The sequence below is a fragment of the Octopus sinensis genome, linkage group LG2, assembly GCF_006345805.1.
Source record: "Octopus sinensis linkage group LG2, ASM634580v1, whole genome shotgun sequence".
Classification (NCBI taxonomy): Eukaryota; Metazoa; Mollusca; class Cephalopoda; order Octopoda; family Octopodidae; genus Octopus; species Octopus sinensis.
In genome coordinates, this window is record NC_042998.1 from 177512619 (window position 1) to 177535121 (window position 22503).

The window sequence follows — 22503 nt, forward strand, 5'->3', positions numbered from 1 at the left end:
ATACCTAGTTTAAAACCAGGATATATACAGAAAAACTAAACAGCTATGTATATAGTATTTGTTATGATATGTTTCTCTGTTATGATATGTTAATGTATATATAACTAGCAGTATCGCCCGGCGTTGCTCAGGTTGTAAGGGAAATAACTATAAAGCATTTTTAGAGAGTTATAGCCAAAAAATAGCCAAAAAATGGAAAAAAAAAATGATGGTAAATTTTTTTTTGAGAGTAATAAAGGTTGAGTTGCGTCCCCTAGACAGTCTGTGGTTTGTTTTTTTTTATTCTCGACCCCATGTCGAATTTATCGATTTTTTTCAGAACTGGGGGAACTTTTCAAAATTTTCGCTGCGTTAGTTTTGAATTATGACATTGGGCTATGTGTGTGTCAAGTTTCATCAGAATCGGTTGAAAGCCGTGGTCAGGGTGAGGGTACGAGAAAACAGACACACAGAAACACGCACAGACAAACTGCCGTTTATATAGAGAGAGATATACATTATATGATGTTACTATTTGTATAATATATAATATGTCAAATTATTATGTTAGGGTGGAGTGTTGGTAAATGTTATAAGAGGAGCACAATATCCATTGATAAAACATACAATTATCACCGAGTTGGCACAAGAACACAAAGTACTGAATGGAGAAGCTCGCAGAGTAAAGGTTTGTGTTAATTTACTAATCTATACAGAATCATAGTTGGTTTATATGCTTTTGACTGTCATACAAACTGTTAATAGTTCATAATATGTCACCAATAACATACCGTGTAAGGGGCCAAGACATAAATTTGAATCCTTTAGGATTTTAACTGGCCATATCAAGTCAGAATATTCTACCTGTTTTATATTCAAATTAGCTAGATCTGACTTCTTACACCTCCCATACATATATCTTAAAGTTATTTCAGTTATGTCAGAACAAAAATGCAAACATATAATATATATATATAGATATATAATCAAAATAAGCAACAAGTATATCTTCGGTAATTTGGTACGATCGTTTCATGCTATATCATTTTATTAAACATTGTAAGTATTACATCTGTTTTAAAATGTTGAGCAATCTTCAGCCTTGATATATATATATATATATATATATATATATATATATATTATATATATATATATATATATATATAAAATATTATTATTAATAATCATAATAATATTAGTAATAATTAAATATTATATGTGTACTCATAGATATGGAGGTATATGTACACTCCAGTATATATATATAATTAATTGTGTATATGTTTGTATGTATGTTTAATTATGTCTATTTATATATTTATGTACATGTATATGTGTATATATTTGCTTATGTATGTATATATATAAATATATATATATATATATATATATATATATATATATATATATATATTATATATATATATATTAAATTGTGCGTGTATCTTGTTTCATGTATATATTTATATTTTGATTGTACTTTATAATCTCTGACGAGGCCTATAGATATATGTAAGTACCTCATTTTTAACTGCCTACCACCTGAATACATTTGACATGTATAGGCACAACAAGTTACTTTTTTTCCATAGGCTGAAACAGCCGTAAGTGATTTTAATGATTTTAATAATTTATATTAATGTTTTTTTAATAACTACTTGTATTCTTATCTTATATGCATTGAATTTTATACTGTATATATGTATGTTATTATGGCTGACATTTTGATATATATATATATATATATATGTGTGTGTGTGTGTGTGTGCGTTGTTGCTGTTAATTGTTAATCTATAAAAATTATAGATATCAACAAACATGGTGACACTCTACACATTTAGAGTCAAATTTATGATTCATATTGTAGATAACTGTGACTTCAAGTTTCACTTAGTGGCATGTGTGTGTGTGTGTGTGTGTGAGAGAGAGAGAGAGAGAGAGAGAAAGAAAGAGAGAGAAAGAGAGAGAGCGAGAAAGAGAGAGAGCAAGAAAGAGAGAGAGAGAGAGGTATGTATGTGTGAGTGCATGTGTGTGTGTTTATTTCATTCATTTAACATATACTTTTTCTTTCTACTATATGAGTTAGATGAAGAATTATTTGAGACAGGAGTTTACTCCAGAGCTCTTTAAGGGTGACCATAAAATCAACTAGGAATGCCAGCATTGTCATTGTTTCACTCAAATGATGACAAATATGGAATATCAATATTCATGCATGTTCACATATAAACACTCACAAGCATCTGATTCCACCCCTCCCCTACTTCCTCATTTAATGTGTAAAACATACACGAATTAGATCTTCCTAAGATTAGTGGATCATATAGGAAACCTTTCAATAAGCATAACTAAAGGATCTCATTCAGCTGTGCTCCTAATAGAAAAGAAGAGTATCAGTTAATACTCCAAAACTGTAAACAGAGTCATGATGTTCATGCAGGGTTTACAGTGAATTCCCTGTGAATAGCCAATGCAATGCAGAAGCTGTGGTCTACAAAGCAAAAATAGCCTTGACGAATATGAATAGGATGATGATGATGATCATCATCATCGTTTAACATCTGTTTTCCGTGCTAGCACGGGTTGGACGGTTCCACCGGGGTCTGGGAAGCCATGAGGCTGCACCAGGCTTCAGTCTGATCTGGAAGTGTTTCTACAGCTGGATGCCCTTCCTAACACCAACCACTCTGTGAGTGTAGTGGGTGCTTTTTACGTGCCACCGGCACAGGTGCCAGGGGAGTCTTGCAGCAGCCACAATTGGTTGGTGCTTTTTACGTGCCACCGGAACAGAAGCCGGTCATGGCGGCGCTGGCATCGGCCACGTTTGGATGGTGCTTTTTACATGCCACCGGTACAGGTATCACAACTACTATTTCCATTGATATTTATTTCGATGTTCATGTACTTGACTCAATAGGTCTCCTCAAGCACAGCGGGTTGTTCTGAAATCCAAGGTACTTTGAATGGGCTGGGGCTATGTGGAACTGGTGCAGGAAGCAGCCCGGTCACAACACTGGAGAGCTCCTTTAAGGCCAGGTTGAATAATGCCAGACTCTCTTTTATAATAATCACAAACCCAGGAAAGATGTAACCTGCTATACATGGTAATTAAAAAAGGGTGCAATGTTGTATAACATCACATGGAGATCACCAGAATGATCTAGGCTGATTCTTAATGGAAGCAGGAGATGCAGGCTCTGCTTGACAGAGAAGAGAATTGTTCTAAAATATCCATGCAATGTGGGACTGGAGAGTAATACATACATAACCTTCACGTTTCACTCATGGCAAACACCAATCCATGGGGAATAACTCTTCCTGTCTCCATAACATTTTTTACTAGATTATGTTCCACCCTTTTGCCACCACTGAATCAAACTAGAGTCTATGCACTTCCGTGCAAAAGAAGTTTTATGCTCATAGACAGCATGTCTGAAGACATATCAATATTGTTTAGTGGCAATATTTGGCTTTAAGTCAACAGTAACATTCTGGCCAGTTATATGCCATAGACAATAATATTTTACGGAGATGTACTTGCATAGCAAGTGACCTGATCTGAGATCATGTGCTGGAACGAAAACAATTGCATCGTGGAAGGTGTTTATAAGCCATTTAAGAAACACACAATGTTTTACTTAATGATATAAAAATATACCTGCTCTGTTACTTAAAATGAGTGTGTTTCTATTTCTGAGATATGGACTACTAACTGATGATTTGTTTGTGTGTGTGTGTATACATGACACATACAAATCATCAGTTGCATGTGTGTGTGTGTGTCTGGGGGGGGTTATGCTAAAGAGACTACATTGTGTGGGTATAACTTGAATTCTCCTTCTACTGACATCGATGCAGAATAAAAATATATTCTTACAAGCTACTAACATCTACTCAATACCTCATATTGTGTAATGATTCACATGTTTCCTGCTCTTGTTTTAAAAATCTGCAAGATTATTGATAAAGAACTCCCATTCATAAAAGAATCATCAGAGTCTGAAGAGGAAGCTGAAACTGAAGGTGATAATCACTTCTAAACATTTTTTGGTTTCCTTTTCTTTTTTGCCTTTTTTTTGTTTCCTTTTGTTTATGTTATTTTTTTTTTACTTCAGTTATTGTTTGAGCATGGGTTGGTTGAGTCTTCAAATTTTTACATTTACTGAAATGAATTACTGTTGTTTTTATTTTTATTTCTCTCTCTCTCTTTCGGAGAGGCACTGAGCAGCTATACGCACACATACACACACGGCAGTAACTTCCACCTACCGAATTCAATCACAAAGCTCCGGTCGGCTCGGGGCTATAGTGGAAGACACCTACCCAAAGTGCCACGCAGTGGGACTGAACCCGAAACCATGTAGCTAGGAAGCAAGCTCCCTAACCACACAGCCATGCCCGCATTTATTTATTTTTTGTAATGCAAAATTACTCAACACTACAAAGTGCAGGGTCCAATTAGAGAATCGTTAGTGGGGTCCTCTACTCTACAAAAGCTGGAGATAGGTGTTTTATGCTTTGTGTAATATGCCTGTCTCAGTCATAAAGTATTGAGAGCTTGAGACTCCACCACTAGCTACAATGATATACTAAAAATTCATCATAGTGTCCTCCGCTTGAGCATGTGCACAAGCATCTCTCTTGGAATGGGGTCCTCTCTTGGCATGGTGTCCCCTCTTGGCATGGGACCCAATTTGAACAAATTTGCCTAGTTGATTTAAAACCTGCCCTGCTGATGAGTGACTTGTCAAATTGCTTGCTGTGGATTTGAAACCATAAACCACTTTCAGTATTCATTACCATAACCATTCCATTATTATATCTTTCCATGCTATTGTTGTTATTTTCAATGAAATTCAAACTTCCAGGAATATTTCTTGTTACAGTACTGCTGCTGTACAGCCAGGAATATTTCTTGTTACAGTACAGTTTGTGTTACAGTACTGCTGCTGTACAGCCAGGAATATTTCTTGTTACAGTACAGTTTGTGTTACAGTACTGCTGCTGTACAGCCAGGAATATTTCTTGTTACAGTACAGTTTGTGTTACAGTACTGCTGCTGTACAGCCAGGAATATTTCTTGTTACAGTACAGTTTGTGTTACAGTACTGCTGCTGTACAGCCAGGAATATTTCTTGGTACAGTACAGTTTGTGTTACAGTACTGTTGCTGTACAGTCCATGTTACAGTACAGAGTATTTTATAGTACTCTTTGTTACAGTATAGTGTATGTTACAGTATAGTTTGTGATACTTTACTATTTATGTTACTATACAGTTTATGTTGCAGTAACAGTATATGTTACAGCATTATAGTACAAAGTATATTAAAGTACAGTTTGCGTTACAGTAAAGTTTGTTATAGTACAATGTATATTTCATTGTACACTATGCAACATTACAGTGTATGTTACAGTATAGTGTATAGTGCGTATTACAAGACAGTCTATGTTACGACATGTCTTATATCAATATTACAGTACAGCTTTTATTACAGTATGGCTTATGTTATAGTACAGTTTATGTTACTATACTGAGTATATTTACAGGACAATCCATGATACTCTATAGCTTATAATACAGTACAGTGTAGTTGCATGTGTTATAGTACAGTTTATATTATTTTACCATTTATGTTATAGTACAATGTATGTTACAAGACAGTCTGTGCTACATTAGGTTATATAACAGTACAGTGTGTTACTGTACAATTTATGTTACATGGACCATTTATGTAACTGCAAAGTTTATGTTACAATCCATGTTACAGTAAAAATTTCCTCTCAAAGAAACAGACAATACCAGAATTATTTTTCTTAAATTTTATTCTTCTATTTATAAATTTCTCCAAAAGCGCTACTCGAGGAGGTTACTGTTGCTATTATTAAACCCGATGCTGTGCAGGATGGGCGTGTGGAGACTATTCTCGAAATGGTAAGTTACCCAGCATCTGTCTTGCTATCAATTGTAGTGCCATCTGCTTTAAGAGTTCCAGCTTCACACTTGCCCATTTATTCATAATAATAATAATAATAATAATAATAATAATAATGAAATTATTGTATACAGTGCTCAGGTGCACCACAACTTGTGAGAAAGTGTGTATAAAGTGTATGCATTAATGTACAAATGTCTGGAAAGCGAACAATGTATGAGTCAGATACAAGCTTGTGTGTGTATGGAGGGGAGGAAATCAGGTGTAGTGTTGGCGAATCTCAGAAAGCATGGAAGTTTTGAAGGATGCAGTGCTCCGACAACTAACAACTGATGCTGGCAGTTTGTTCCATGCTTCATGTATGGTTGTGTGGTTAAGCAGTTTGCTCCACAACCACATTGTTTCATGTTCTATCCCACTGAAAGGTACCTTGCATAAAGTCCCTTCTAACATAGATTTGGTTCCACCAAAAGCTTGTGAATGGAGCTTGGTAGGAAGAAATTGTGTTGAAGTTTCTATCATCATTAGTTATCTGCTCTTCCATCTTATCTAAAATCATCACATGTGCACACACACACACACACACACTCTCTCTCTCTCTCTCTCTCTCTCACTCTCAGTTTTACTCCTGTTCTCCTTCGCTTATAGGGGTCTTTTTAAGTCCTTTAGTCTTTTAAGCAACTTCACTAGTGCTAGTGCAACAAAAAAAAAGAAGAAAAAAATGATAGAAAAATACCTACTAAGTACACTTTGTAACTTGATTGGTGAAAGGAAGAGCTTCCAACCATAGAAACCATTCCAAAACACATTGGCACATCATGCAATCCTTCAACTCATCAGATCCACCTATTCAACTGTCCAATCCATGCTAGCATAGAAAGTGTATGTTGAATAATGACGACGACGACGCACACACACACACATTCACCACCACCACCACAACCACGTTCTTTTCCTCCACCACTACCACCACATTCTTTTCCTCCTTCTTTTTCTTTTGGTTATATTATCTGAAAGTTCACCTGAGAATTCTTTAATTTTCAGATGGAAGCTGAAGGGATTGAAATTGTGGCCAATGAGAAGAAATTACTCACAGATAAAATTGCCAGAGCATTCTATCATCATTTGTCAGAAGAGGTGAGAGGAATATCTGTTTTTATGTCTTCTTCAAACAAGAAAAAATTAAATCTTCCAGAACAAAAGAAAACATTTTTGATATATAAAAACAAATAAAGAAATACACAACACAAAAAATGTGCATAAAGAGAAAAAAAGATACAAAATTAATTAATGATGCTACCAAAAAGCTAAGTTTAATGAAATGAGCATACTAAATGACTACATTAATCCACCTATGCTACCTACAATTTATCATTAATCCGCTGGTAGCTACCTGTGATTTGTCATTAATTCACCTTTGGTAACTCATGATTTGTCATTTATCCATCTATAGCTACCTGTGATTTATTATTAATGCACCATTTGTCTCTGTGATTTGCCATTAATCCACTTGTAGCTACCTGTGATATTTTTCATTAATCCACCTATGGCTACCTTTGATTTATCATCAATCAATCTATAGCTACCTATGATTTATCATTAATATGTCTGTAGCTACCTATGATCTATCAATCTGTGTGTAGCTACCTGTGATTTGTCATTAATCCATCTGTAGCTACCCATGATTTATTATTAATCTACCTGTAGCTACCCATGATTTATTATTAATCCAGCTGTAGTTACCTGTGATTTATCATTAATCCACCTATAGCTACCTCTGATTTATCATTAATTCACCTCTGGCTACCCATGGTTTATCCTTAATCCATCTGTAGCAAGCCATGATTTATTGTAAATATGTCTGTAGCTACCTATGATTTATCATAAATCTGTCTTAGCTACCTCTTGTTTGTCATTAATCCATGTGTAGCAATGTATGACTTATCCACTTTTACTTGACTAATATTTTAGATCTACTAGCTAACTTGCAAATACTCATGTCATAATGGTGTGCAGGAAGTGTTGTAATCTCAGTTGTTTATACACCATAGAAACCACATTAATCTCTGGCCTTATGAATCCCAGAGCTCACAACAGACTTGAGTCTAAATAATACATCTACTAATGTATTTTACATTGAAGCCAGTAGAGTAAAGTGTTAGATTAACTACCTTAAAGTATCTAATCCTAACTCTACATTCAAAGTTCAAATCATTCTGGTACTGACATCATCATCCATCCTTCTGACTAGTCAATAAAATATTTAACGTTAATAAGTTATTTAATTGTTTATGCTCATCCCACAGCACATTTCCATCAAAGAAATCACTAATATTGATTTGAAATATTGGCACAGGGCCAACAATTTTGGGGGAGGGGTAAGTCAATTGCCTTGACTCAGCTGGTACTTATTTTATCAACCCTAAAAAGATGACAGGCTAAGTTGACCTCAGCAGAATTTGAACTTAGAACATGAAGACGGTCGAAATGCCACTGAACAATTTGTCCAATATGCTAATGATTGTGCCAGCTGCCACCTTAAAGAAATTATTAATATTACTGGGCACATAAAGGTGGCAAACTGGCAAAATCATTACCACGTTGGGCAAAATACTTACAACATTTTGTTCAATTTTATGTTCTGAATTTAAATTCCACCAAGGGTGACTTTGTCTTTCATCCTTTCAGGGTCAGTAAAATAAGTACCAGTCAAGCACTGGGGGTTGGTGTGATCAACTTAGCCTCTCTCTCAAACTTACAGGCCTTGTGTCAAAATTTGAGCTAATATTACTGGGCACAAACCTTATAATTTGTTTTATTACTATGTAAGAGGTTGAGTATGGGCAGAACCAGAGGGGTACTGGGCAAAATACCTTTGGTATTTAGTTATGTCCTTTTATATTCTAACTTGAAACTCTACCATGGTTAACTTCTCCTTTCATACTTCTGAAGGAATTAGAAAAATAGATCTATTGCCCTCTTTTTCCCAGCCCTGTCCTTAATCCATTCTTTCTTCCCTCTTTCTTATCATTTCTCAACCAAGGATCATCATCCACTCTTCTTTTGTGTTTTACCTTATTTACAGAGGCCACTTTAAGGCAATCATCACTTGAGCCGGTGCTATATAAAACGCACTCAACACACTCTGTAAAGTGGTTGGCATTTCAGAGGGCGTCCAGCTATCATCATCATTGTTTGACTGTGGTCGAAACAATGGAATTTACCATGCTACGCCAGACTTCACGGTCCATCATAGCATTACGGAGGTCCTGTTGCTGGATGCCTGTATCCCTGGAGATTACATCAGGGTAGGAGAGTGTGCACCCTTTGGTATTGCGAGTAGATGGCTTCCAGAGGAGAAGAGTAGAAATTGCCTTGTTTTCAGCCCTACAACAATGTCCAGCAAACTGGACTCTCCTACCTTTCACAAGAGACGACACAGGTGGTAGTTTCCCCATATATTTGCATTTTGGTTGGATGACGCTTCCACGAGAGATTTTGAGCTCTCATAAGGAGGCAAGTGTAGGTTCCATCCAACCGCCTAGAAACCATACAAAAGTTGACAGTGGTGCATGACACAGTCTTCCAAATCATTAGATCCTGTCAAATGATGGTGATGATGATGACAATGACAATGGCGATGACAATGGTGATGACGATGACAACGACGATGATGCACTACAAATCAATTGAATTGTCTATAGCTGTTCTTATCAACTCATAGTCTTGTCTTGTTCCTTTGCGCCCAATGCATTACCCATTTTAACATCTTCACCTGGTGTTCAGGGTACCTGTACTAGGGTACCTGTACTAGGGTACCTGTAGTAGCTTTTTCCTTCCATTGCAAGTTTCCCTCTCTACCCATGTCTTTTTTCATCCACTTAAGCCTTCCCACTCTAGGAGGGCATCTAACACAGGTGATTGGTATAAGCATTATGGGTCCCTTAGGCTCAAAAAAAAAATGACTTCCCGGGACACTCTTTCGTTCAGTGGAACTTGCTGTAAACATTATTATCTTCCCTTTATTTGCAGCCATTTTATGAAGACTACATCCAGTTCATGACCAGTGGCCCCTGTCATATATTAGTACTAAAGAAGAAAAATAAGGAAAAAGGAATCGTCTGTGAATGGAAACAAAAACTGGGACCTCTTACTGTTGAGGACGCTAAAGAGTCTGCTCCTGATAGGTCAAATATTAGTTTCATAATTTTCTTTTAAATTGTCAAATATTTTCCTCACATTTATATATATATATATATATATACATATCACGTGATCACGTGACCGACCAGACCATCAGATGTTGCTACACATCGCTGGTCACAATGCGTTCACATTGCTTTAGCCTTCGAATGACGCCACCCCGCTGGCTAAGTGAGCAGGCCAACAGAAGAAAGAGTGAGAGAAAGAGTGGTGAAAGAGTACAGCAGGGATCACCACCCCCTGCCGGAGCTTCGTGGAGCTTTTAGGTGTTTTCGCTCAATAAACACTCACAACACCCGGTCTGGGAATCGAAACCGCGATCCTACGACCGCAAGTTCGCTGCCCTAACCACTAGGCCATTGTGCCTCCACACACATATATATATATATATATATATATACACACACATACATATATATATATATATATACACACATATACATACATACATATATATATATATATATATATGTGTGTACACACACACACACACACACACACACACACACACATATATATATATATATATATATATATACAGTAGAACCTCGCAGTATGAGTGCACCATTGTACAAGTAATTTACTGTATCAGCCGAGGCTTGTGTGAATTTTTGTCTTGAAGTACAAGTAGAAATCCACAGTACCTGCGAGTTTCATACAAGCAACCGCTAGTCAGCATGGAGCTCACAAATGCTCTCCCAACAAGTGCAGCCTCTGCTCACTCGGTCCAAGCATTTATCTCGCTGTGGCAGTATCCCTATTGTGTTTTTCCCAGTGTTTTTTTTTTTAGTTTTGTGCTATTTTTTGCTTATAATCAGTTGTGTTAGCCATGGGTCCTAAGAAGGTTAGTGCAAAAACTGTGCTGTAAAGAAAAAAAGCTGATTACGATAGAACTGAAGAAGGAAATCATTGATAAACATGAGAGAGGAGTGTGGGTAGTGGACATAGCATGTCGATATGACAGAAGTACGTCAACGATCTGCACCACCCTGAAGAAAAAGGATGAGATCAAGGTTGTTATAATAGCAAAGGGGGGTCTCCAGTGCTCCAAGCAATGCACATCTGTCCACAAAGAGATGGAAATATTGCTTCTCGTGTGGAGCAACAAGAAGCAACTCGCAGGGAATCCAATTACGGGGACCATCATCTGCGAGAAAGCACGAGTGCTGTATGGGGATCTCCTGAAGCAGAACTCTGGAACATCAACAGACATACCTCAGACAGATCTGTTTATATATCCCAGATAGATGTATTTTGGATCTTTTCGGTTTGAACGGCAGTTTTTTCTAGCGGTGTCATATGAAATTGTCACCCATAATTATGACCCTAGTATCGATCTATTGCATTTCAATCTGTTTTAGGGTTAGGGTTAGTTAGGGGTGGGGGGAAGGGTATCTTTTTTTCTTCACAAATGTAAATAAACCCAATCTGTTTCTTAAACGAGGGACATATTCATTATGCACAGAATGTTATTTACCTAAATGGACGCCAGTGATTGGTTAAAATTGCCAAAATGCTCGAAATTAAAGACGAAACATGTTACAACATATAGAATTTTCTCAATATGGCTAAGAGAAAAAGATGTTTTATAAACACATTCTACCAGTATATGAAGTTTAAAATTTTTTAGTTACCTAGAAATTATGTTAAAAACTGCCGTTCAAACCGAAAAGATCCTGTATTTTATATGTCTCAAAAGCACAAATACTTAATATCTAGACACAACTGCTTTCTTAAACACAAACTATATACACAGACATAAATGCACACAAGATATGCAGATAATTGAAAGTGAATCTTTACTGTAAACCTTATCTATCTTTTCCTTTTAATTATAGTTGGCGTGCCAAATTTGGATCTAGTGGTTACATGAATGCTTTGCATGGGAGTGATAGTCAACCATCAGCTATGAGGTAAATATCTTTGCATTATAATACATTTCGGTACACTTTTTAGTCAGAGTTTGCTGAGATGAACTATTCAGTAAATTGATGGTGGTGGTATTGATGAGGAATATGAAGGTGATATGTTGTTATTGCTGTGGTTGCTTAGCCCCCCCCCCCCACCAATGTAAACTTCTATTAACAGGCCTTTCATCAAAGGCATTCCAGCTTTATCCATATCTTTAAACGTGGCCGATGCCAGCACCGCCTTGACTGGCTTCCGTGCCGGTAGCACGTAAAAAGCACCAATCCGATCGTGGCCGTTGCCAGCCTCGCCTGGCACGTAAAAAGCACCCACTACACTCACGGAGTGGTTGGCGTTAGGAAGGGCATCCAGCTGTAGAAACACTGTCAGATCAGACTGGAGCCTGGCGCAGCCTTCTGGCTTCCCAGATCCCCGGTCGAACCGTCCAACCCATGCTAGCATGGAAAATGGACGTTAAACGATGACTGGCTTTACTATTAAATGTCATTTTAAACAAAAATTTTGTTAATTTTTTTTTATTATTTCAGAGAACTTGGGTTTTTCTTTCCTCGACTGAGTAGGACATTACCTCACAGAAGGTCCAAGACTATTGAAAGAACACTTGCTATTATTCGTCCTGATGCTTATACATTATACAAAGGTATTGTTATCAGTTCCTGTCTTGCTACAATGTGCTAACATGTCAAAATTTTCAACATTTTACCTAATTGAGAATTAACCTTTTTATAGGTGCAGGTGTAGATGTGTGTTATGAAGCTTGCTTCCCAACCACATAATTCTGGGTTCAGTCCCTCTGCATGACATCTTGGACAAGTGTCTTCTACTATAGCCTCAGGCTGACCAAAGCCTTGTGAGTGGATCTGCTTGAGGGACACTGAAAAAAGCCCATATGTATACAGATATATGTGTGTGTGTGTTTTTTTGTTTGTGTTTGTCTCCTCTCACCTGGAATTTGCATCACCGGTCTGGAATCCCTATCTTGCCCAGGATATCAATCGTCTGGAAGCCGTTCAGCGACGTGCAACCAAAAGAATACCCTCCATCAGGCATTTGCCATATCCTGAACGCCTTACTTCCCTGGGCATGGACACATTGAAACTCCGACGTCTGGCAGCTGACTTGGCAGACACCCATAAAATTATCAACCATCTTACAAACAATAACTCTGAGCACCTTTTCGAACTCCACCCGTCTAATACCCGTGGACATATTTACAAAGTCAGAAAACACTACAGCTCCCATGACTTTTGGAAACATTTTTTTACGCTGAGAGTTGCTGAAGCATGGAACAAACTGCCAGCATCAGTTGTTAGTTGTCAGAGCACTGCATCCTTCAAAACTTCCATGCTTTCTGAGATTCGCCAACACTACACCTGATTTTCTCCCCTCCATACACACGCAAGCATGTATCTGACTCATACACTGTTCGCTTTCCAGACATTTGTACATTACTGCACATACTTTATACGCACTTTCTGACAAGTTGTGGTGCACCTGAGCACTGTATACAATAATTTCATTATTATTATTATTATTATTATTATCACTGATAGACAACTGGTGTTGGTGTGTTTACATCCCTGTAACTTAGCGGTTTGGCAAAAGAGATTGATGGAATAATTACCAAACTTTGAAAACATTTTAGTCTAATAATTCGATTAAATTTCTTCAAGGTGGTGCCCCTCAAGGTCAAAGTCTAATGATTGAAACAAGTGAAAGATAGGTGCAAGGCCTAGTTCTGTAGTTATGAAGCTTGCTTTGCAATCCCATGGTTTCAAATCCACTGTATGACACCTTGGGCAAGTATCTTCAACTATATTCCCAGGCCAACCAATGCCCTGTGAGTGAATTTGGTAGATGGAAGCTGTGTGGAAGCCCATCATGTATATAAGATTATAATGTGCCGGTGGCACGTAAAAAGCACCATCCGAATCGTGGCCGATGCCAGCACCGCCTTGACTAGCTTCCATGCCGGTGGCACGTAAAATTCACCAATCTGATCGTGGCTGCTGCCAGCCTCCCCTGGCACCTGTGCCGGTGGCACGTAAAAAGCACCCACTACACTCACGGAGTGGTTGGTGTTAGGAAGGGCATCCAGCTGTAGAAACACTGCCAGATCAAACTGGAGCCTGGTGCAGCCTTCTGGCTTCCCAGATCCTCGGTCGAACCATCCAACCCATGCTAGCATGGAGAACATACGTTAAACGATGATGATGATGATGAATGTAAAATAATACACGTTTACTATGGACTTCTGGTAACACATGTGCAATGATATTCAGTAACTAAGTTGAGTTAGCAGCAGCATGCCTACATATATGTACCCCAACGACTTTCTTTCTTCATAACTTTTTGAAAAATAAAATGTCTTTTAATGAAATTTTCTACAAATACGCTTCAGATTGTGTACATTCCAATTATACTTGAATTTGTTGTGAAATAAATTTTTCAAAAAAAATTTAACATAATCATAATCTACACATTCTGAAAGCTATTAGTTGAAATTTTCATTTAAAATATTCATTTTCCCAAAAGTTATGAGGAAACAAAGCCAACAGGTATGAATTTTCAGAAAATTCCCTCCCCACTCTAGTCTGTCTTTTCTGTTTCTCTTCAGTTGGATCCCTGATTTTTTTTAGTTTTGTTTTAGTATTAAATATTGCTGCACTGTGTCGTATGTTTCCCTAAAGGAGGGCCTTTCTTTCTTGGGTCTTGTTGGTTTTGAACTGTCATCAATGTTTCTGTACCTTTGCCTTTACGTTGGCTCTAAACAAGCCTATTTTGGCAAAATTCTGGTTTTTGAATCCCATATAACCCCTTATAACTTTTTTCTACTTTTTAGAATCTCCAGAAAACTTTTATGAATTTATGTTCTACACACAGGAATTCATATAACTATGCAAAAATCAAGAGGAAAAAATTTTTTTGTGTGTAACCTAAGGGCCATTTAGTTGTTATTTTTAGCACATCTCACAGCCATCAAAAATACCTCCTCGTTTCTTTGTCATCCTGAAATATTGATGTTTTTCATTATTTTTCTCTCCATAAACACATTTAATGGTCCTTGCTGGGATTTAAGCAAAAAATTTGGAATGTCTGTATTATCAATACTGATTTTGAAAAAAAATTTGAAAAATAAAAAAATAAATATTTTTTGTATAATCATATGAATTCCCATGTGTAGAATACAAATTTGCAAAACTTTTCTGAGAAGTTAAAAAAATAAAAATGTCATGAAAGGTTATATGGGGTACTTAAACCAGAATTCTACCCCTATTTTTACCTCTGTGGAGAGGTGGTCCACATAAGTCTGATTAGTCTGGCCTCCATCCTTTGACCTGTCCAATACGATAGGTCCTACTAGGAGCCACTGGCATAACTCTCAGAGTTGATGATTCACACAAGCCGTCACATAGCAACAAGGCCTGGACCTCCTCATGGTGGAATATAATATTTGATACTCTTAAAATGATGGAATGGTCATGGATAAAATACTTTTGATGAGAAGTCTTTTAAGTCAGGGCCACCTGAAATTCCAGGCTGCAGAAAGCAGTCTGCTTAAAAAGAACTTCATTTTGTAAGTATCTGGGTATCAACAGTGATGATGAGTGTGTTAGAATGATCATGTGACTTGTTTAAATCCAGATCTGCTCTGTTTTTTAATTAGATGTAGTATATGTTGGATGAATTTCTCTAGTGTATTATTCCTGTTTTTTAAGACATTAAAGAGTTTGATTTGAAGGAAATTGAGTTGCTATTTCTAGCAAATTGAGTGGCCATGTAGAAGCTTTTTGATTAGCTTGACTGACTATATCCCTTCCAAAGGCAACATAGAAAGAAGACAACAGTGATGATGGTATCTACACTATGACTAATTCAACCATCTGTGTTAACTTCCCTAATTGTCTAGCTTCATATCTCTCATTGTTTGTTAGAGGCATTTTCTATGAAAATGTCACCTACCTAATTCAACTAGGTTTGTCAGTTGTTGAAATAATATTCGGGGACAAATATCTCACTGTTTTTTTCAATGTATTCTGTCTCATTACTTTGTCTTATTAAGATGAGATCATTGCAAAAATCCATGAAGCTGGCTTTAATATTGCTTTACAAAAAGAATTTACACTGTGCAGAAGTGACATCGAAGAATTCTACAGCCATGTTGTGGAGGAAGACTATTTTGAAGACTTGGTTGAAGAAATGACAAGGTAAAACAACCTCAAATATTTTATCAGTTTATTTCCTATGCATCAGCTTTGTTCACTCATGGTTCTGAAAATGTGCTATGTTTGTATAAGAATTTCTGGAGCATATAAATTTGAAGCAGAATAAGTAATTGTCTTAAAGTTGAGACACCCTTTGCTCATGACTGACCATGGGATTGCACCTAGAAATTTACCCCACCAGGCACAAGTCTAGGCAAGGTTGCTTATGGAAGACCAGCAGTTGCCCATGCATACCAGCCTTCCCTCTCCATGCCACCAGTGTTATCCAAGGGAAAGGCAACAGCAGATACAGCTTGGCACCTGTGATGTCACAACTCATTTCTATAGCTGAGTGAACTGGAGCAACGTGAAATAAAGTGTCTTGCTCAAGAACACAACATGCAGCTCAGTCTGGGTTTCGAACTCACAACCTCACGATTGTAAGCTTGACTCTCTAACCACTGAGCCATGTGCCTTCAAGTAATTGTCTATAATGAATGTATAAACTATAAAGTAGGAGTGGCATCTAGTAAGAAGTAAAGGGTAAAAGACTCCCTTCAGTCATGAATGACCATAAAATTGTACCTAGATAGTTCCCCTCTGAGTCACCCATGCATACCAGCCTCCCCAATCCATGCCCCTGATGTTATCCAAGGGAAAGACAAAGGCTGATATGGCTTGACACCAGTGATGTCACAACTCATTTCTACTGGAGCAACGTGAAATAAAGTGTCTTACTCAAGAATACAACACACAGCCCAGTCCGGGAATTGAACTCACTACCTTATGATTGTGAGCCCGATGCTTTAACCACTGAGCCATGCACCAACCAGATAAATATTACTTTTAAATCTGAAGGTTTTTCATTGAGTCTGGCTAATATTCTTTGTTCTATATTTTTTTGGTTCTCCTAGCTGTGAGTAGGACCTGTAAGAGAGGAGTTGAGCTGGTACATTGGTCTAGGGCCTGGAGTGCAATTATCAGTCAGGTCCCAACTTGAAAGAAAAAAAAATAATAAGTTAAGCAAAGTAAAGGAATTTGGCATAAGTATATTGTTATGGACAAATTCACTTTGTTGTTTAGCTCCAGGTTAGTCCATTTTAAAACATCTGTGACCAGAGGTGTTCTAACTTTATTCATAGACATAATGAATCAAGGATCATGTTATGCAATGTGTCCTGTCCCTTTTAAGATTGTAGGGTGTTGAGGGAATATTTGGCTGCTCTTTCTTGCACATCAAGTGACCATGCAGTGTTCTATTGTTTTCTCATATGAACATATGATCAGTTTGTTATCTAGACATGTATACTGATGGTCTTGGAATGCAGAAAATTACTACAGACAACATTACTTGTATAGCATCTTAGTATATGGTTATATTCTAACAAACAATACCATTTGTGACTTAGGTTGAGGCTGTTAACTCTTTGACATAGTAACTAACTAGTAAATATTATTTGTTTTGAAATTGATTTTCTGTCTATTTACATTTCAGTGGCCCACTTTTAGCCCTTGGACTAGCCAGAGAAAATGCAGTTGTAAAATGGAAAGAGATTCTTGGCCCTCCAGATAAAAGTGATGCTTTTGAAACAGCTCCTCATTGGTAAGTTCAGATATCTGGTGGTTTATTGTGGAATGAGATGATTTGATGCAGCTGCTCGGATGTAGACAATTTGACATAGTTGACTGAACATTTGGTCTGTTTTGGCAAGTGTATTTTGGGTGCCGGAGGCAAATGCACAGAGAGAGAGAGAGAAAGAGAGAGAGAGAGATTAAACTGCGTGATATGAAATAAGTCAGCATCAAATCAGCAACTCCAAATAAGCACAGCCAAAATGACTGTGTCAAGATGTCTCATACCCAGTTTATTAGTATCGGGTTGTTTATTAGTATTAAAGTCAGTGAAAATTGTAAATGTTGAAGGACGACTTTATAAATTCTATTTTAGTAAGACCTTAACCTTCAAATATACAAATGAAATATCTAACATTTTTAGCAGATAAAATTACATTTTATTTGCAATAATTCAGTATGAAAGAACCTAGTGACAAAAGTGAAGAATATTTATGCCCACTGAAACATGGGTGTTCTGTTAGAACAAACTATACTGTGGTAGTTACCATGAGAGAAACTCTCATGTTTGCTTTTGATGCAAAATGCACTCTTGTTTATATTGCTAGCAGGGAGATAAACACCTGCCACTTCCAGTGCCAAGACCACCAGATCATGTGATTTCAACCTTCTTTGATCTCATCAATGATGGATGCTTGACTGCTAAGAGATGGCAACGGCTCATCTCCCTGCCAGAAATATATAGAAAAACAGTGCCAGAACAGGCACCGGTGTCACTTTTAGCCAGTGAGCTTGTTAAAAATATATATATTAACAACAGAGGCAGTATTAATAGAGTGACATAATATTTATGCCCACTTAAATGTGGATGCTCAGTTAGAACAAATTATAGTAAGGAATTTAACAATAAGGAAAGCAAAAATAGAAATCAGTAAGAAAAAAAATAATAATCAAAATAGAAGCATGCTCACTCTCTTGATAATACATTGCCCTAAGGGAAATTGGTGCTCACCTCTAATACTCATGGCATTTCATGGGTGATTATGAAGCTGAGGCAATGGAACAGCTTGATATTTCAGTGAGGTAGGTGACTAACAAAATCAAAACCTTCTTTGCAGCAGTGTAGCACCACTCTGATGTCTCAATACTCATAGGCTGAAAAATGTGGACAGATTATGGAATTACAGTGTCTTATTCTATTCAGTTGTGGATGTTGTAACTCCCACCATGCTCCTGTTAAGATCATTATTGCAGAGCAAATGAATCACTATTAGTGGTATCCCATGTGAAGCTTCTTCCTCTAGCCCAAAGGCAAAGGATGACCCCTTCAGGTTTCTTCCTGTCATGACAAAACAGATTAGAAATTGATATGTAAAGAGATCATTTTTGTGAACATTGCATTTTCCTAATATTTTATTTTGTTTTGTTTCTTAATTTGGCTCAAGACTGGCAATTTTGAGGGAATGGAGTGAGTAGATTACATCAACTTGACTGGTACTTTATTTTATTGACCTTGAAAGGGTGGAAGGCTAAGTTGACCTCATCAGAGTTTGAATTCAACATAAAAGAAAAGTAGCACTGAGTATTTTGTCTGATGTTCTAACAATTCTGCCATCTTGCCATCTCTCCCTTGCTACCTTTCATTCATGGAATATTGTTTCTATATTTAGGACAATGCTGTTGCATCTTGATATATTAATATCATAGACGATATTCTCCCTCTCCTATCTTTAAATCACCCAACCTCTAGTCTGCAGAAGAGCTGTCTCCTCATCGCATCACAGTCTTTTCACAACCACTACAATCACCTCTGCTCCTCTAATTTAGTTGCATTCCACCTTCACTCAAGCTCCCTTGATACACTTGCCTTTCTCCTCCAATCTTTTATACTGTGTTCCCTCCCTTGGCCCTATACTAATTTCTCTCAGTCCCTTTTTTACTAAGCATCAACCGACTGGAATTCTATTCCTTCTCATGTTTTCCCTGAAGTTACATGTTTTCAGTTGTTGAAGATGACCCTCAATTACATTGTCTTGGAGAAACTGTGAAAGTGCTACCTTGATTAAACATTAAAAGAAAACAAAACAAAAAAAAAAAAGAAAGAAAGAAAGCAAGTCTCATAATTATCACATTGGTGAGAATAGATTTATTCAAAAGCTGGGTTAATCACCAATCACATTCCAGCTTCAGTTCCACCATCCATCAGGTCATACTACTTTAATGCTATGAATGTTGAAATAATTATGAACAGTAAAACTGATATTTGTAATATGATGGAAAGTTAATTTAGGTTTTGAACAAAGCTATTAGATCCTGCAACTTTGTATTGAGTTCTCACTTGTCTAATATTATTTTAATCGTTTTATTCATGAAAATATTATCAAGCTAAGATTAGCCCTCATTTAGTATACATAAGTGATTCTGTAATTCCAAACATTAAATCTATCGCAGTGAATCTATGGAACTTTAGTCAATGACATCATTATCAATACAATGAGAATAGAGATGTTTTTGGTAATTAGGCTTAAATAGAACTAGAATGAATCATTTAAATTTCTCCTTGATTTAATACATGTTTCTTGTAATCCTAATAATCTTCAATGTAGAGTCAATTAAAACGTAAAGATATAAGAATATTGTAACCACCAGTTGTCTCATCAGTTTTTGTATCTGTTTAAAAATTCTCTACAAAAATTGTAAAAAATACTTAGGAAATCTATTTTCTGATGTCTAATAAAAAGCATAAGATGACAAAATGGCAGAATCATTAGTACATCAGACAAAATGCTCAGTAGTATTGCTTTTGGCACTTTACATTTTGAGTCCAAATTCCCTCAAGGTCAACTTTGCCTTTCATCCCTTTGGGACCAATAGAATAAAGTACCAGTCAAATACTGGGGTCAATGCAATTGACTTGTCCCCCTCCACTCAAAATTGCTGGTCATCAGCTCCGCAACAGACTGGTATCCCATTGATGGGAATGTTGTGATCTGAGTCACTCATGTATGTCATGGAAATTGAGTAACCAGCCTTATGAGTTCTAGGGCTCAAGAAAAAAAACCTAGTTGTATGTTACTGAAATAGATATCAAATGTCTATGGTTCTTTTGTAAGCAGTAGCTGAGAAACCTTTTAAGGAAATGTTTGCTTTGTTACTAAATGTTTACTTTGTTTACTTATCTACTTCAAATTCAGTCTGAGAGCTCAGTTTATGGTCCCAGAAACTGATGTGAATTTGCTCCATGGATCCGACTCAGTAGCAGAGGCTGAGAAAGAGCTCAGCTTCTTCTTTCCACATGAAGAGACTGTTGCAGTTATTAAACCTGAAGCATTTGACACTAAAGGTATATCATTAATACTCTCCGGGAACTATCACTGTATCTTCTGTAAAGTAGGGGCAAGAATTCTATTGCAACTATATTGTTTCTATTATTGCTTTTAACTCTGCTCACAACTTTAAAGTTCAATTAATTACCTTTTATAAGTTTCAATCTGAGTTAATCCCACTCACCTTTAGATAACACAGAGGAAACATGTATCTCTTCTATAGCAAAACACTTGTACCTGCCCCTCTGTCATAATTTAGACCCCCAAAATCTGGCATAATGCCACTTCCCTCTTTACTACAATATCCCACTCAGTCATAGATCTTTTGTGTGTGTGTGTGTGTGTGTGTTTGCAAGTTACTTGGTGACCTTACTCGTGCTGGTGTTATGAGAATGCATCCAGCATACTCTGTAAAGTGGTTGGGGTTAGGAAGAGCATCCAACCGTGGAAACCATGTCAAAACTGACACTGGAGCTCATCACAGTCCTCTGGCGCATTGGATCCTGTTAAACCATCCAACTCATGCCAGCCTGGAAAGCAGACATTAAATGATAATGATGATGGTGAAGAGACTGACCATAAGAGGATGGACCGTGCAACTGAATATGTAGTTATTGCTTAGCCCCAAATTGGCTGTTTTAGCAGACTAATGATCAAATGTATTCTAGTCAAAACTATAACATTTTTTTCAGACACATTATGTCCTCCCATTGTTTTTTTGGGTTTTTTTTTTGAGATGGTAGGGTATGATTTGAAGCTATTTCTAGCAAATCAAGTGATGCTATAAAGGGTTGTTTAGTGACTGACAACAAACAGGCTAGATTGAAGCCATTAATGTTCTACATAAAATATTATAAGTTGATGGGTGCAAGAAAAATATGTGCAGAGAGGAGATTCCAGGCCACAATCATTCTAAGAATGTAGGAATGGGGATATTGTATTGGAGCTGGTGGATTGGATACCATATAGGTGACAACTGAAGGAGAAATGAGTGAACTGAAAGTGCTTGAATATAAGTAATACAAGACCAGCATGCTCTCAGGAGCAGAAGTCACTGTTATAGTGGAAAAAAAGGTAGAGAAATGAAATTTTATACCTGTGAACTAGAGGTCGGAGTGTGTTTGTGAATGATTTCATGTCTACCATTTGAATGGTTTTTTTTCTTTATATGTGGTCAAGGATGGCTGTTTGTGAGGCAGATATCAGTGTAGTTAAATGTTGTAGATCTCACATAAGCTTTGTAGAGGTTTAGTGGCTGATAAAGGATTAAGTATTTTCTGGTTCTGAAAAGAAAGGTCACTCTTTAAGATACAGTCTTTGCTATACTGAGGAGGAAAGGTTCAAAAATTTGT

The 22503-nt window shown here is 36.9% G+C and overlaps 1 protein-coding gene across 5 annotated transcripts in view; it reads left to right on the plus strand.

Annotated features, from left to right (window-relative positions):
• LOC115232268 (thioredoxin domain-containing protein 3 homolog) overlaps window positions 1-22503 on the plus strand; it is a 60206-nt gene that overhangs the window by 22233 nt on the left and 15470 nt on the right. For 4 of the 5 annotated variants that reach the window (XM_036500471.1, XM_036500470.1, XM_036500473.1 and 1 more), the window contains 10 exons: window positions 551-667; window positions 3939-4008; window positions 5833-5915; window positions 6961-7053; window positions 9949-10103; window positions 11958-12032; window positions 12576-12688; window positions 16112-16256; window positions 17749-17856; window positions 21020-21168. In XM_036500471.1, the coding sequence (XP_036356364.1) occupies window positions 551-667; window positions 3939-4008; window positions 5833-5915; window positions 6961-7053; window positions 9949-10103; window positions 11958-12032; window positions 12576-12688; window positions 16112-16256; window positions 17749-17856; window positions 21020-21168 (1108 nt within the window). The remainder of the gene's footprint in view (window positions 1-550; window positions 668-3938; window positions 4009-5832; window positions 5916-6960; window positions 7054-9948; window positions 10104-11957; window positions 12033-12575; window positions 12689-16111; window positions 16257-17748; window positions 17857-21019; window positions 21169-22503) is intronic. The other variant, XM_029802102.2, reaches the window with a different exon arrangement.